We start from the raw sequence: 16179 nt of genomic DNA, 5'->3' as shown, positions 1-16179 counted from the left end.
TTCTGGATCCTTTCTACAATTGGGCCCTCCCCTTCCTCTCGTCATGAGATTGCAAGTCATTCGTACTTCCGTTTTTTTTTTCCTTTTTCTCTTTGCCTATTTAAGGGCTACCTGCCAATTTTGGAAATGTATTATAATCTTTTACACTCTTACAAAAAAAATTATGCATAGGTCTAATAGACGTTGGGATTGTTTTCTTGATAACGGTGATAGATGCGGCTTCGACGCATAGGACCTTTTTCATAGCTCTTGTCGAGAAGAATCGAAATGGTCCTGTGGAATTTTATCGTATCTGTCACTGTTCTCGAGATAGTGGGTCTTTTGTCTAGACCCGTGCGTAACATTTTTTTATGTTTACTTTATAAATTCGTACTTGAAATTAATTTATTATAAATTTATATATTTAAATTTAAGATCACATTGTTTATATTTATGATTCCAACAAAGCCACCATAATTTTGAGAACGTGCCTGAAACAATTTTAAAGATTAATGCAAAAAATGCTGCCTTGATCTTCAAACGCGCAGCGAAAGACTTGAAAATAAGTGTGAATGTATCGCAATCTTCGCCTCTCCGGTCTCGTTCCAAAAAGTTTAAATTTATTTTGTTAAAAAATAAATTGTCTCTTATAATTCCCGATCTTCTATTTCTTTTTCCAATTCGCAGTGTTTGATCGCCTTCCTATCTGTTCACTTCGTTACCGCAAGTTATCTCAGTAGGGGCGGGGCCCCGCGAATCGATGTCGCGCCCCTACGCAGTATACTCCGTATGAAAAATAGTATTTTTCGTGAGACAGTCCGTACAAAAATGATAAGCGATAAACTGCCTTTCGTGCACTGCGGTCGTGCGCGTTACCTTGACCTTGTCGCAGAAAATTGGAGCTTTTCTTGAAAATAAATAATTTACAGACATCGAAATAGCGTGAATTTTAATAAAATGGAAAGTGCCTCTCTAGGGATGCTTATCCCACTTTAAATGCCTTCTTTATCTTTTTCTTCCTTTCAATAATAGCTCTCAAAGTAACTCCGAAAAATTTCTCGTGCTTTCATCACGTATTATATTTATTAGTTTGTTTTAAAACTTTCATATAATATATGGATGAGATGTGTGAGAAAAAAAAAGATATAGTTTGCATCTCTCGAATATCACATACATCGCATACAATCAAGAACAAAAAACGCCGTTCGTAATTTCAGTACGCAACAATTTTTAGTATGCGAAGTTATATACATCCTTACTCTTATTATATTGTCTTATTTTACAAGAAATAAATATAAAATCAAAAGAAATAATTCCTTAATTAAGAAATCTAATAAAAAATTTACAGAAATTTATTTATTTTTAAATACATAAATTTCAGTTAATATATGAATATTTCAAAGTCATATTCCACTTCAAAAAAAATTTCGTTAATCATCAAATAATTTAACAGAATTATTTAAAAAGTAAAATTTATAACTATACAATTCATTCTTAATCTAATCGTTCTTCTTACGTAATAATAAAAAATAGTGATAATTCTATTAACAAAATACTGCAGGAAAAAGAGAAAAAATGAAAAATACAAAAAGTTCAGCAAATTGGATTTTACGAGTGTAACTGCACTGCACCATGCCTGCACCTATTCGAATAATCGGCCAATCACTGGACGGAACGACGCGACAAGAGTCATGATGGGGATAGTTCGAGTGCAGTTCGGTCGTCGGCACTAATTCTGTTGCTTTTGTCCGCGACTGTACCCATCGTCGAAAGTGCGCACGCGCGGCGCGCGTGGCGCGGGACAGCCGACGTTCGAGACAAACGAGCGGCGCGCACACGGCTGTGACGGACGCGCTCTGCGGGCGCTCGATTACGACGATACGGGGAGAAAAAAAAATAATCGGACGGCTCATTTCGGAAGCGTGTCCCGCGCTGGACGTGCACGGCGAACGCGGGGCGGAAAGCCGCGAATGAATCGCGGTATGACGGAGCGTGTCTGAAGTTGAAACGAAAAAAAAAAAAACGGAGCTGAAAGTTTTTTCGCGCATTCTTAGTCTTCGACGATGATCTCGCGACGAATTCGGTTGAGATAGAAGAACGTGGAATATTTCAGGGCACCTCGCGCGAAAAAAAAACGAATAAACACAGCAAACGGGAGCAAGGTATGAGACGTTTTCGCGTTTTTCACACGGCGATGTTTATTGAATTCGTGTGTCGCAAAATAAGCTTTGTACCAACAGAATGCGTCCGAGAGGAATACTTTATAATTATACATCACGCTTGTTTTTAGCTTGTAGCTAATATTGCACACAAACGTCAGAATAATTATTTTCCAAATGGAGAATTATTTAACGCACGAGCTAGCTTTGCTGATTTTTTTATTTTGCGAAAAGTAAGTAGATTTAAAAAAATGGAGTCGTTTATTTAAATTAATGGGAATTCTTTGATTTAAATTAATGGAAATTTATATATTTTGTAAATTTAAATTCTGAAACGTTAGATTTTTTATCTCAATTTCCAATATTTTATCTTAGAAATTTAGTTTTTTATTTTTGGTTTTACAGGCTAAAATTTCTGCTTCTTCCTTTTGTTTATAGGATAGGGCGAAACTATTCTGTCAGTTTCAACTTTAAAATAATACAATTTAAAATTTACGATAACAAACAATATCTCTTTGCAGTAATGTACTTTATAATTATATTATACAATCATGATTGCTCTTTGAGGATACAATCTTTAAATGATCAATTTATTCTGTTCAGAAACATTATTGCAAGAAATGGACAAAAAAACTCTGCTCTATATAAATAATTCCTTTTGTTTATTTATTATTTTGCCTTTTTAATAGGCCTATCCGCTGACTTGCACTTGCTAGCAGCCCGAAGGCCAACAAGATGATCGGACCATCGTCAGGGAATGCTGGCGAGGTCACTGAGAGTCAATGCTGTGCCTCCGCCAAACGGAAGATCTTCGACGACTTGGAGGTCGACGGCTCCAAACGAAAGGTTTTTAATGAGTTGGACATTGACAGCTTCTGCGATGAGGTCCGCCAGACGAGTCGCAAACACTATCTCGAAGAACTGGAGACGCCGGTGGAATTGGTGGCTACATCAAACGATATCATTGCCAACGCGGCGGCACTCTTCTCGCCGATGTCTGCCCAGGAGGTCGTCGAGGAATCGCAGGTGGCGCGTCTGGAAGTATTGTTAGTGGATGGCACAAATTGCACCTGGACGACTATGTCGGAATTGGAACAACAGCAGAATGTGGACATTCTCGTGACCTCGTCTTCCTCATCGTCGTCTTCAGTCTCATCAACCTCATCCTCGTCAAACACATCTGGATGTGCTGAGCGTCATCCTACAGAAACCTACATTGAAGAGCTTCATTATCAGCCGACTGTATCGATGAATTATTGGGAACCGGTCGCCGCCCCCGTAATCTCGCTTGCAAATCTGAACACGCAGCAAAATAAAGGAACGACAAGCAATAATCAGCAGCAACAGCAGCAGCAACAGCAGCAGCAGCAACAGCAGCAGCAACAGCAGCAGCAGCAGCAGCAGCAGCAGCAATTCGAAGATCAGGAGAATGGAAATTTGTCGTGGTTGTTGGACTTCAAACTGGACTCATTCATCGAAGCCGCGGATGATAGATGCACTATGGCACCCACCGCGACAACGAAGAACAATTATTGTGGTGAGAAAAGTGCAGTACAAAATAAATGTTCGAATCAACTTTCACGAATACTAAAGTTAAAGAAAGATAAAAAAGGTAGAGAGATGAAAGAGAAGATAAAAAAGATATTGTATACTTTGGTGGCAGAACTAGAAACTTTATTTAGTTCTAACTTTATTAAATCTTTATTTAAATTAAATGAAATTGGAGCTAAATAAAGTTCTTGTTATTTAAAAAAAAATCCTCTTTAGATCGATCGATCGCGAAACTTTTTGCTTGCAACTATTTTCGAAACGGTAGTAAATGGTGTCTCTAATGAAAATTCTTTTTAGAATGTTTATATAAGTTTCCAAATTTTTTAGAATTTCTTTAGAATTTAAACTTTATAATTTTTATTAATTTTTAGAAAATTTTTCAGATTTTTTTGTACAGAAAATCTATACGTCTTTTTTAGAAATCTTCATATTTGTGCATTCTGAAGTATTCTATGATACATTTTATAATTTCTGATATAATTTTATAAAATCTGAAAAAGTTTAAGGTATTTTTCACAAATTATAGAAACTATTTCAAAATTCATATATACATATAAAAAGTTCTAAGAAAAGATATAAGATTTTCTCAGTTTTTTTCAAAAGTGTTCCTTATTCCTACGAAAATTTTGAGAAACTTTTTCATCAGGAATAGTTTTCAAAAATTTCATTATTTAATTAAATTACGAATTTTTAAAAATGTGTATATTCCGTATCTCAATTAATAGAACGGTTCCGCGGTTAATTGCACATTTTCAGGCAACAAGAATAAACCGAACGGAAGGTCGCATGGCTCCAATTACGCCAACGACGTCAAGAGAGGATATGGCAGTCACGAAAATTCGTCGACATATCGACAGGACGTAAACCAGGCGACTTATCCCGCCAACGGAAACGACAGCCGAAATTTCTCGTCCGCGCGATCCAATGGGCCAAAGAAGCCACCTTTTACTTATACGGAATTGATAGAACACGCGTTACAGGAAAGAGGCGAGCTCACTGTTTCCGCTATTTATCAGTGGATCTCGTAAGTTGGCAGGAAATTTATTACTATTTAGTCAAAACTTTGATTTATTATTTGCTTATATATTGCAACGCCTTGTCAAATTTATTGCCCATGACTGGCATGCTATAAGCTTCATATGTTTTCTCTACAATCTTTCCTTCACATAGCCTTTCAATTAAATATCTAATTAAACATACCAATTAAAATATTATTTCTTCCAATTTATTCTTATATATATTTTATATACCTATTTTTTAATTCTTAATTTTAAACGAAATCACAAGTTAAAATAAAACATTCCATTGATTAAAACTAATAAGTTGACTCTACGAAAGAAAAATATTTACAAGTTTTACTCGAAACGGACGGAGTGTCTTTCTTAGTTGCGTATTAGACGCGCAAGGGGTTTTCTACGAATTTACACGAACGTGGCCCGCTGGTTGGGGGTGGGTCGACGGAGGTGGGCTACTTCTAGATGGTACCCATTGGTACCACTGCCCCCATTGCTTGGCACCACCTGGCACTAACTCCTCACCCTTCAGCTATCCTTCGTTGCAGCCCTCAACACGAATGCGCACAATTTACTGCTCCTGTGCCTTCACCTGTTCGATCGCTGTTCGAGCTCCTTGGAAAATATGTATATATAGATCATTCAGGTTCAACCGCGTAGGGCGCCGCTCGAATAAACGAATCAAAAAAAATATTTTCGGTTGCTCTGCAAAGAGGCAGACTATAAATATACACAAATAAACTTATAAACATAACATATATAATATTAAAAATTATAATCTTATTTTCACATTTTTTTTGCCTTATTCAAGATTATCAATGACTAAAAAAGCAACTTTGCAACTATTATAAAATTTTTTAATATACTAAAACAAATGTTTTAACAGCATTTTAATTAAAAATAATTTTGTTGATATAACAACAGTATTAATGAAATAAATTTTATTAAAATAAAAGTATAAGTATTTGTTTCATTAATGGTGTTATTTAATAACAAAATTATTTTCAATTCAGATGATACTATTGATACATTATTTTTTTTAGTATGATTAACACGATTATAACATGATTTATACATTTAGAATTGTGACAAAATCAATCATATTAAAGAATATTTTACAATAGTATTGCATCTTGAAATCATAGTGTGTATGTGTGAGTATATATTAAAAACATTATTTTATTACATCGATACGCAAATATGATTTAGGCTTGTTCTATCTTTCGATAAACTTCAGCTCACTATCTTAATCTTTTACACTCTTGTGCTCTTTCACTCTTTTGTTTATCCCTTTTAATTATTTATAGTAGATAAATTATCACATAGTTTATTCGAAGATGGAACACCAGTTCTTAGAAACAGATTCATTAAACTGTTGGTATAAGTGACAACATTCATTACGATCATCGTGATCAGCGGAGCGAGTAAATGCACCATTTAGCATTTCAAATGCACCCTTGGCTTAAATGTTTCTCGTTCTCCACCGAAACTCATGAAATTAATCGCAAAGACGGGGTGCGTAACGCACCGTGACATCGCTGCGAGCAGGTGAAGGAAATTAGTTTCGTAGGGACGCAAATTAGCTCCGTGCGTTTTTATGTGTATTATCCTTAATCATGTTTCCGTCGATTTGCCTACGTAAAATGATCATAGTAGTTCCTGCAAGCACTTTGAATCATTCAAAAAAAACTTTTATTTTGAATAAAAATATGAATCGTATTTAATTTGTATAATCGAAAGGATACTTTTTGTCGTTTTCAGCGAGCATTTTCCTTACTATAAAAGCAACGATGATCGCTGGAAGAACTCCGTCCGACACAATCTCTCGATAAATCCGCACTTCAGAAAAGGATCGAAGGCGACTCATGGAGCGGGTCATCTTTGGGCGATTGCGAATCGTGGCGATTGCAGACCTCGTCCATTGCCAGTTACTAGTCTGACAAATAGTACACAAATACAAATAGCACAAAATGAGTCTGAAGAATCCCGGAGTAACAAAATCATCAGGTAAACATCTATTCCTCATAAAATTTTGTAAAGCTATTTCTTCACATTACTGAACATCTTAACATTACAGCCAAATCATGGACGAGGTGGAGGCTGCGACGGCGAGCATCACACAGTCAAATTCCGAGGAGGATGCGGACGATATACTGAATTCCGTGACGCTCGAGCATTCCGCCGAGCAAATACTCAACGGAATAAAACGCCAAGTGGAAGTGCAATATCTAGTTCCCATGGTGAACGATTCCGAGGCAGGTCATCAGAACGAACAGACGACGGAGCAACAAACGGATTCGCTCCAATGCTCCTTCAAAGAAAGTGGTGAGGATATTATAATCAATGTTTCTTTTAGGAAGAGATTGACTCGACATTGATGAAACAAAATTTGATGAATTATGAAATTTATTGCAGATTTTCTGAACCCGGTATCTAAGGAGGTCGTCGCCGAGGAATGCGGACTCGTAAACGAAGGATATCTAGTCACGGATCCGACTATCCTGGGATTAAACGTGGTCGATCCCGAGATTATAGGATCGGAAAATCTCTTCGGCGAGGAGCTCAGCTTTCAATTTTATGAATTGACGTCGCCGTCGCAGCTACAATCCGCCTGACACGCAGAGGGCAACAAAATACATCTTATTGTGATTGACGAACTTCAGATACAGAACGCGCGGTCGTATGATAACCAGCTGGTTCGCGATGTTGCCGAAACCGAGAAAAACGTCTCAGAGCGGGAAAACTCGCAGAGAAAATCGCCTGTCAACAACGATCGGGTCAATGAGGACTGTACGATGACGAGAAGCTGATCTTACTCGAGAAATTTTTTACAATGACGCGAAATGTTCGATCATTTTATTCGACGCGGCTGCTAGATTAACTAAAAGCTTAATTGAATCAGCTGAACCAGTTAATTGATATGCTTAATGAATGGATAACGAGTCAAGCACGGTACAAATACGAGAAAATCTTGTTCAAATGTAACGTAGTTCGAGGATTTGATAATCGTGATAATTACCGAAGGACTTTAGAGTGGCCGGAGTGAGATCAGAAAATAAACAACGTAATTACATATCGTCCAACGTGTGCCTGGTATCTTAAAGAGAAGCATTATTTATCAACTATGCATCAAAATTTCTTCTAGTCTTTTGCGAAACAGTGTGTAATGTTTTTGTATTAGTAAAAAAAAGTATGATATTTATTATTACGTATGTGTATATTGTCTCTGAGATTTTATACTCTCGCCAGAATAAGCGCGAAGTGCTCATTGGAAAGTTTCTACTATAAAGATAAACTAATAATATAAAGCAAAGAAAGGCATTTGGATATCTTTTGATCAAAGCCAAGTTCACTTCGCGATGTCTAGCGTTGAGATATGAGAACGCTGATTGCTTAAATAAAATGTAAAGAAAAATGTTATATGGTTTAATATCGGCTGTACGTTCTCGAAATAGGCATCTAAAAGAGAACTCTAATGAATTATTAATTTATTAGCTATACAATTAGTTTTATACTTTGCGAAAGAAAACGTAACTATTCTGTAGGTTTTGTTGAATCGGTTTCTTGTTCTTGATTCATTTTTTGGATCATGCTCTTTAATTTTTCGTCCTTCGCCTTCTTCTTAGCTTCCTTTTTCTTCTTCTTTTCCTCCTTTTCTTTTTGCGCCAGCATCGTCTTAAATCTCTCATCATGAGGCGAGATCTTGAAGCCAAAGTGTTTCCTGATCTCCTCCACTAAGCGCTCTTTATGCAACCTAGCAGCCTCCATTTCGGCTTTCTTCTTAGCGACCCTTGTGTTCAACTCGGCCGTCCATTGGTCAACCTTCGACAATTTTTCGGCTATTTCATCTTCCCTACAAACACATCATACATTAATATGCTGTTCCAAAATTGTAAATTTATAGATAGTAACTGCATTCAGCAGAAAGAGCATCTTTGCAACTTTTGTAAAATTTGTTAATATAATTAATTAAGGAACTAAGGGCAAGATTAATCATATTAAAGAATTTCAACAATTGCAAAGCTTCTTATGTTGAACACAGCCAGTGATAAAAAAAGCCAGTGATAAAGACATGCCTTGCTTTAATTTTCTCAGCCTTTATCCGTTTTTTCTCCTCCAGCTTTTTCCATCTCTCTTGAAGAGACTCTGGAAAGGCAACTCTCTCGTACTCTTGCAAGATCTTGACCTCTTTTGGTGTAGGCCATGCAAACCCAGCTGGCTCCTTATTGCCTTCGAATCCATATCTACCTAGCATGCGCTTCTTGTATCTTACTGTATTGTGATACCACTCGATAGGCTGCTCGTAGGGAGGCTTGCCCATAAGTATATTCCTGTCCTTCGGATTCAGCCGAGACTTGTTTCGCTTCTTGGTGAGCTCCTCCTGGTACTGAGGCTCGTTTGAGTATATTGGCTGCTCATCAGCAGCAGTTATATCGATGGCTTCGTTCTTCGCCTGCGTGGCGAGAAAACGACTGACGACGGCGCCTTGGAATCGCACATTCCGTTGAACAATAACATCGCAGATCCATCGTCTTAGACTCATCGGGATGACGAAACGTACTCAGGAGTCACAGGATCGCTATAAATTTAGGTTAAGTTTAGATCGAGTTACATCAAGGCGATTAAAATAAAAGTGCGTTAAATGACAGAAGAAATTGGGGTGCGAAAATTATCAGCTGTTACAAGCACTCGTGAGAGACAGACAATACATTACGTGCAAGAACTGTACTTTCGAAGAAATCTCAATTGTTTACGAGAATATAATCTATTCGAATTAGTGTTGTCGAACTCGTGCGAGTCATCAATTTGCACTAGTCCACTTAGGTTAGGGTATTGAAAACGTGGTTCAAACGGCATATATAAACAGGCATCGCGATGGCGAAACGTCTCTCGAGGGTAATACGATAATTAATAATATTAATTGATGGGAAAGTTAAACACAAAATTATTCAATTGTTTATTGTGAACGCAGTTACCGGGGAAGCACGGGGAAACATACGGGACTTTTGTCTTCGACGACGAGGGACATACCTTGGGAAATGCGCTCGCTTCTGTGATAAATGAATAGTACGTATCATTTGAAATTTATGAATGTAGTTTCATCGTGGAATATTGTATTTTTATTCTTCCAATCTTTCCTGCAGTCCAGGCGTGAAAATATGCGGCCACACTGTGCCACATCCTGCAGAAAATAGGATGCATTTGAATATCCAAACAACCGGTGAAAATGTGATCCAAGTTTTGAAACGGGGCCTCCAGGATCTTGAGAGAATGTGTGATCATACGATCGAGACATTTAATAAAGCCTACGAAAAACATAAAGCTATAAAAGAAGACTCTGTGGATACTACGTAATACTGTCATTTTTTTTAGATTCTTAATATATTACAAATAAGTTTTTACAACTTTTATTAACCAAAAATGAAAAATTTGTTTAAAAGCATAAAGTATAAGCTTCTTAATAAAATAAATTGAATAATTAAAAAGCTTGGATGGTTTTTATTAATTATATGTACTTATATACATAATATGTACTAAATAGTTAACACTAAAACAATTGATGGAATTTCACTAAATTGTCAAAGATAGCAACTTGGTAATTTTCTAGTTTTGTTTTCAGTTAGAAAAAAGTTATTTTGATACTATCTGTGTTATATTTTCATATTCTTAATATTCTGTCTTGTATGTTATAAAACAAAATTAAAATGATTAACAGAGCTGTAATGGCACCATTGATCATTTTAGTGTTAATATAATGTACATGTATCAGCATATTCTGTGATGATACATGCAACATTGATTATAGTTTCAGTATCTATTGTCTATTAGTTTCTATCTATTTTGCTCAACGAAATGAAGGAGAATAGGAAATGTTAGATTCCTAACAGGCAAGAAATTGGAAGGGAAAAAAAATAAAAATTGTTTTACAATTTTTCAATGCGCTTTCATAGAGGCTAGATGTTTATTTAGACAACTTCGGCCGCTCTCGCGCCTCCTTTATGAGTTTTAGACAGATAGTCAGCGAATTCTTGATATGGTGCCTTAGCCAGAGCTTGCTCCTTCCACAAGTCGGGCGTCAGATACGCGTAAGTCTTGGCGATCGCAGCATAAGTAGCCTTGGCGAAGTTACCGAGTGTGCAGGTTGATCCTCTAGCTGAGGTATAGCAGTCCTCGATACCAGCCATCTGAAGAAGCTTCTTAGGAACTGGGGCGGATACAATGCCAGTACCTCTGGGTGCAGGTATTAGACGCACCTGTACGGAACCGCACTTGCCAGTTACCTTACACGGCACCGTGTGCGGCTTGCCGATCTTGTTACCCCAATAACCACGTCGAACTGGTACAACGGATAACTTAGCCAAAATAATAGCACCGCGAATCGCAGTGGCTACTTCCTTGGAGCATTTTACTCCCAGTCCAATATGTCCATTGCTGTCTCCGATGGCAACGAAAGCCTATAAAATGTTATATTTTGAATACTCTTGTCTCTCTAAAATTTTATATTCTAGCTACTTTTTTAATTAGTTCAATTTATCTATTTTTTTCTAATTCTTAAAATTAAACAAAGATAAACAGTAAGTTAAGTCAAGATTAAAATTTATTTTATATTGATAGAACTGGACCTTGAAAAAAAAAAAATTTACCTTGAAACGTGTACGTTGACCGGCACGTGTCTGCTTCTGTACCGGCATGATTTTTAGAACTTCGTCCTTTAGATCTGGTCCAAGGAATTTATCGATGATTTCGTATTCCTTGATGGGTAAGGAGAACAAGTAGATGTGCTCGAGAGACTGAATCTTGCCATCTCTGACTAGACGACCCAGCTTGGTAACAGGGACCCATTCTTTGCTATCCTCCTTGCCACGTCCACGGCCGCGTCCTCTGCCTCTACCTCTACCACCTCGACCTCTCAGGCCTCCGCGATCACCTCCCGCTCCACGAGAACCAAAACCTCCACGAAAGCCACCACGTGCGGCTGGAGCAGCGTCCGCCATTCTGTGATCAAACAATTCATGATAAATTTGATTTTTTTTCAGAAATGTCATCTATAATACATCCTAAATTTTAATCTTATTAAAAGTTGATAATTACTATGCACATATTTTTAATATTGAAATTTGCAAGGGTAACCCTAAGCGGACGATATTGACATACGACATTTCATGAAATATTAGAAAATGCAATGAAAGTATTCATATGAGAATATCCATAGTTTTAACATCTTATATAGATGAACGAAAAATATTCAAAAATGATATAAAAATTGAGAACTTTCTGAAATATACTCACGTTACTTCTTTTCCTTTCCTCGAAAATCACAGAAGAACCGGAAACACGAGGTGGAAACAAGAAATTAATCTGCCTTCGAGATGGCGCCTCCTACATGACGTATATCCGATATTTAAAAAAATGGCGCGTTCTTATTCAGTAACGGGTTAGACATTTAGACATACAAAACAAAAATTTATCATACTATTAACTAAGTGATAATCGTAAAATAATATTTAAAACAGAAAATATAAAAAAATAAATAAAATATATTTAATGTTCGGTAAAAAAGATTTAGAGAAATATTCTATTATTTCAAAGTATGCAAATGAAAATATAATTTAGAATGTAAAAAATAATGTTTCTGGAAGAGAAGTAAAAAAAACAGATTTTTATTCATTGTGTGTAACAATTTATAAATTTGTTACATTGTATAATCAATACAGAAATAATGTACGAAAATACAGATTTTTTATTTATCAGCTTGTAAAATATTGTAAAAATAAAAAAGTTCTTATTTCACTTGTTTACCCTTTACATATACTGATACTATATTACGTTCATCACCAGCATATATAAATCTCTGGAAATTCTCTTCGAGTGTATATTCTTTAAAATTATCTAACAAACTGCCTTCTGCGTTCATGTCAACGATGAGAGCATCGAATTCTTTGCCTACCATCAAATTACCGACTTTGTCATCAATTGCGAGTGCTAAATACAATCAATATGTTAATATAATTGTAAAAAGTTTTGTATGGATATAAAGAACATTCTTAATATACAATGACCAACTTTACCTTTAGCACTTCCCAATGTTGCCATATGGAAGACATCTTTGTAACTAAGCGGTGTATAATTATCTCTCGTTAAAAATAAACAATTTGATACTTGTAAAACCGATCTCATCTCATTAAGCATACTGTAAGTAGCTGCACCTGAAGCATCTAAGAAAAAATATTCATTTTTAATATAAATATATTACGTCATATATATTAATTGAAATTCAAAATTTAGAGTTTAAGTTAAATATCCAAATTGTAAAACTTCTATAAAGAGATTCTTGCGACACCTGTTCCAAGTCCGACTTTGATACCGTTAGCCTTTAATCTTTGTACATCGCAAAGCCCGCTTTTCAGATTTGTATTTGAAGAGGGGCAATGAATTACAGCTGTCCCTCGTTCTTTAAGAATAGCAAGTTCACTATCTTCAAGATAGACTCCGTGCGCTAATATTGTCTATAAAAAAGAACCAGATGTTATATATGACTCTCAATTGTTTCAGTGCTTTTTAATAAATTAAGAAAATGAAGTATTATACCTTATTGGTAAGAAGACCAGCAGCATCATAAACAGCCGTGTACGAAGGCAGGTGTGGAAAAGCTTGTTTCACTGCTATTATCTCATCCTTATTTTCAGAGACATGACTCTATAGACAATAAGAAACTCTTTGTATTTATAATAATAGTTGTACATTGCTGATAATATTAAACAAATTCAATAAATTAAAATACCTGTATATGTATGTCTTTCGTCTTAGCGATCTCTGCCAGCTTTTGCATTAATTCCATGTCGCAGCTCAATGCGAATCTTGGTGTGATGATCGGTTTTACAAGTGGATTCTGCAACAAGTTTGGAATAATGCAAGATTTTTCTGTGATTAATTCTGACATAGGATTGACTGTTTATCTATAATTGAAGAGTTGGCAATAAAATATAAGTTTGCACTTACCCCTATTATCTCAATAGACTTTATAAAACCTATGGTGTCTACAATTGACGTCAAGGTGCTTTCGCAATATCCATCGTCACGCGGAATGTTCATGTTCACTTTTCCGATGAAAGCTCGTTGACCTAATTTAGCAGTTTTTTTTGCAAGAATTGCACATGCATCGGCATATAAAGATGCAAAATAACATGCCGTTGTTGTGCCCATTTTGATGGTCCGTTTCTGTAATGACATGTATATTAGACATAACGAAAAGATACAAGAATATCTGAAATAATTATACATTTTATGGTGTGATCTTGATCAGAATTGTTTCACGCACCACAACTGTTTCAAACACTCGCTCTGCAAATTCTGTATCACTATACTTTTTCTCCAGCGGAAAGGTATAAGTTTCCAGCCAATCCAAAAGACACTTGTTGTAACCCAGTCCAAGATTTGGAAACTGTACTGCATGAGTATGGGCATCGATAAATCCAGGCATCATAAACTGACCATGCGATAATACTTTAATTTCATCTCGAATTTTCCGTTCGAACTGAAAATCTTTCTCGTAATCCTTTGAATTCTCCAAAATCCGAGTAATCTAAATATTGCATAGGTAAAATTATTATATTTTTTATTTTAAATAAACTATACTATATACAAATGTGTACGTAAAATTAAATTATTAAATACTTTGCCATTATCAACAAATACAGCAACGCTCTCCTTAATAATTAATTCTTCTTTATCATTTGTTTGAATCAACGGACCAAAAAAAACTTGTCGAATCATTACTATATCTTCTATAAATGCTTATATCACTGAAACAAAAATAAATATTATATACATTGTTATTCAATTTCGTAATTCATTTTAAAAACTTTTACAGTTTTACAGTTATAGTTACACTACTTTATAATTATTAAATTTTCATAGTTTTTCATAGTTTATTAAAAATTAAATATATCATAATATTGTTAATATTATATAATTTTAATTAAAGATAAGATAAAATAAATATATTAATAAAAGAAACTTTATAAAATATATATTAACAAATGATTTTCTTTTGTTATTTTATTGTATAAAATACAACAAACGAAAAAAATATTTCTTTCCAGAGTCTAACACTGTAAAATTTTTATAATGTCTACGAATAAAATATCACTTAGCAACTTTTCAAGACTCACTGTCAATGCTTTCACGACAGTCTTCTTAACGCTATCATAGATAATTCGATCACTTGATTACTTTGTTATCACAGCTGAGTTGATTCAAGGATACAGCATGTTACGCAAAGCAGCTGATCTGACTATTAGAGTCATCTGAATTAGATTAGAAAATAAATACTTTATATCGAATAAAAAACAAACATGATAAGTTCCGACGGATAAAAATGTTCGCGTGGGATGATACAATTATCTACATCATGATTAATTGAAAATTGCAGTAACCAACAAGGTTAAAAAAATGCGAATTTGTTATACGTATTCGCAAAAAAATACAGACAGTCGATAAATTTCCAGATGCTGATAATTTCAACTCACATGTATTATCGATTAATGATAAATACATTTTTAAAATGTATAATATGAATTATAAAAATAATAAAAGCAAAGTAATAATCTGCAGCGATAAAAGTAAAAAGCAATAATGTGCATACATGTTTTTTTCTACAATTATTGCATCAATAATCGAACCTGACATAACCAAAAAATAAAATTATATAAATAGAAATTGATTTTATCAAGTTACGTAAATATAATATATATAATACGTATATACATCTATGAAATATCAGAATGAATGAAATATAAAAATAAAATTAATATTAGGTGTAGTAAAAAGAAATCCATTATTTTTCGAATAGATGGCTTTAGTAATCTGTATCTCGTCTACGCGTGATACAAATTACTAAAGCCATCTATTGGAAAAATAATGGATTTATTTTTACTACACCTAATATTAAAATGCAAGTTAAAAATTTAACAATTACGTAATCTTCTGCATAAGATTGTTTTTAATATTTCTTCTGCTGTAAAAAATATGGGTAAAAAATAATAAATCGATTTATTTTGTATTTTATTAACAATGTTTTTGTCCCCTCGTTTTTCGTAATTCTGAAAGTTAATTTTTACATCAGTCTTGTTAATGATAAAGAGAGGAAGATAATTATGTGGCAACAAAAAATTAAAACGCATCAAAATGTGTAATCAAATTATTTAATTCTTTATTAACAATACTTTAATTCTTCTTTATTAACAATACTTTTCTAAATATTTCAAAACATTTAATACACAAACTTTATTTTATTTTTTTAAAATAATTTGTTAGCAAAATAAACGCAATATCCTTGAATATTTTTCAACGTTTTTTAAAACAAATCTCAAATAAATACTTCTCAAATATCTCATAAAAATTTTCCAAAGAATACAAAAAAATACAGACACTATCATATTATTTTTTAATATAATTCGATGACATGTAAATAAATG

At 34.5% G+C, this 16179-nt stretch overlaps 5 protein-coding genes across 7 annotated transcripts; 2 read left to right on the top strand and 3 right to left on the bottom strand.

The window, feature by feature from the left end:
• The first annotated feature begins 90 nt into the window (after window positions 1-90).
• LOC105153965 (uncharacterized) lies at window positions 91-7984 on the top strand. The gene is made up of 6 exons (XM_011069145.2): window positions 91-2141; window positions 2828-3675; window positions 4446-4713; window positions 6464-6709; window positions 6780-7027; window positions 7118-7984. The coding sequence occupies exons 2-6, from the start codon at window positions 2874-2876 to the stop codon at window positions 7315-7317; spliced, it is 1764 nt and encodes a 587-aa protein (XP_011067447.1). The 5' UTR covers window positions 91-2141; window positions 2828-2873; the 3' UTR covers window positions 7318-7984.
• A 189-nt stretch (window positions 7985-8173) lies between these two features.
• On the bottom strand, window positions 8174-9245 carry CRIF (growth arrest and DNA damage-inducible proteins-interacting protein CRIF). The gene is made up of 2 exons (XM_011069146.2): window positions 8779-9245; window positions 8174-8555 (listed from the first exon to the last, which is right to left on the bottom strand). The coding sequence occupies exons 1-2, from the start codon at window positions 9243-9245 to the stop codon at window positions 8237-8239; spliced, it is 786 nt and encodes a 261-aa protein (XP_011067448.1). The 3' UTR covers window positions 8174-8236.
• Window positions 9246-9456: 211 nt separating this feature from the next.
• Window positions 9457-10131, top strand: l(2)37Cg (RNA polymerases I and III subunit AC2 l(2)37Cg). Its single transcript, XM_011069147.2, has 3 exons — window positions 9457-9598; window positions 9675-9769; window positions 9847-10131. The coding sequence occupies exons 1-3, from the start codon at window positions 9578-9580 to the stop codon at window positions 10055-10057; spliced, it is 327 nt and encodes a 108-aa protein (XP_011067449.1). The 5' UTR covers window positions 9457-9577; the 3' UTR covers window positions 10058-10131.
• A 490-nt stretch (window positions 10132-10621) lies between these two features.
• On the bottom strand, window positions 10622-12144 carry RpS2 (ribosomal protein S2). Its single transcript, XM_011069144.2, has 3 exons — window positions 11993-12144; window positions 11347-11698; window positions 10622-11157 (listed from the first exon to the last, which is right to left on the bottom strand). Exons 2-3 carry the CDS (start codon window positions 11695-11697, stop codon window positions 10669-10671), a joined length of 840 nt encoding a protein of 279 aa, XP_011067446.1. The 5' UTR covers window position 11698; window positions 11993-12144; the 3' UTR covers window positions 10622-10668.
• Window positions 12145-12347: 203 nt separating this feature from the next.
• DhpD (guanine deaminase) lies at window positions 12348-15171 on the bottom strand. 3 transcript variants are annotated; one of them, XM_011069142.2, is made up of 9 exons: window positions 14875-15171; window positions 14378-14505; window positions 14022-14285; window positions 13703-13921; window positions 13485-13592; window positions 13292-13399; window positions 13044-13209; window positions 12772-12918; window positions 12348-12685 (listed from the first exon to the last, which is right to left on the bottom strand). In XM_011069142.2, the coding sequence occupies exons 2-9, from the start codon at window positions 14474-14476 to the stop codon at window positions 12486-12488; spliced, it is 1311 nt and encodes a 436-aa protein (XP_011067444.1). In that variant the 5' UTR covers window positions 14477-14505; window positions 14875-15171; the 3' UTR covers window positions 12348-12485. The 3 variants fall into 3 exon arrangements, with proteins under 3 accessions (XP_011067444.1, XP_087263033.1, XP_011067445.1); XM_087406907.1 differs by lacking the exon at window positions 14875-15171 and adding an exon at window positions 14814-14832; XM_011069143.2 differs by lacking the exon at window positions 14875-15171 and having other exon boundaries at window positions 14383-14505.
• Between the last annotated feature and the right edge of the window lie 1008 nt (window positions 15172-16179).

The sequence above is a fragment of the Acromyrmex echinatior genome, chromosome 6, assembly GCF_024713525.1.
Source record: "Acromyrmex echinatior isolate Ae372 chromosome 6, ASM2471352v2, whole genome shotgun sequence".
NCBI classification, from domain to species: Eukaryota; Metazoa; Arthropoda; class Insecta; order Hymenoptera; family Formicidae; genus Acromyrmex; species Acromyrmex echinatior.
This window is presented reverse-complemented; position numbering and strand designations above follow the sequence as displayed.

Bases quoted from the DNA above. Each gene is read 5' to 3' on its own strand.
- LOC105153965 (XM_011069145.2), top strand. From the start codon at position 2,874: ATGATCGGACCATCGTCAGGGAATGCTGGCGAGGTCACTGAGAGTCAA. The intron at 3,676-4,445 runs GTGAGAAAAGTG...GCACATTTTCAG, and splicing joins AACGAAGAACAATTATTGTG to GCAACAAGAATAAACCGAAC. The intron at 6,710-6,779 runs GTAAACATCTAT...TTAACATTACAG, and splicing joins CGGAGTAACAAAATCATCAG to CCAAATCATGGACGAGGTGG.
- CRIF (XM_011069146.2), bottom strand. From the start codon at position 9,245: ATGAGTCTAAGACGATGGATCTGCGATGTTATTGTTCAACGGAATGTG. The intron at 8,556-8,778 runs GCATGTCTTTAT...ATGTGTTTGTAG, and splicing joins GCTGAGAAAATTAAAGCAAG to GGAAGATGAAATAGCCGAAA.
- RpS2 (XM_011069144.2), bottom strand. From the start codon at position 11,697: ATGGCGGACGCTGCTCCAGCCGCACGTGGTGGCTTTCGTGGAGGTTTT. The intron at 11,158-11,346 runs GTAAATTTTTTT...AACATTTTATAG, and splicing joins GTCAACGTACACGTTTCAAG to GCTTTCGTTGCCATCGGAGA.
- DhpD (XM_011069142.2), bottom strand. From the start codon at position 14,476: ATGATTCGACAAGTTTTTTTTGGTCCGTTGATTCAAACAAATGATAAA. The intron at 14,286-14,377 runs GTATTTAATAAT...TGCAATATTTAG, and splicing joins TATTTGTTGATAATGGCAAA to ATTACTCGGATTTTGGAGAA. The intron at 12,919-13,043 runs GTGTCGCAAGAA...ATTTTTTCTTAG, and splicing joins CAAAGTCGGACTTGGAACAG to ATGCTTCAGGTGCAGCTACT.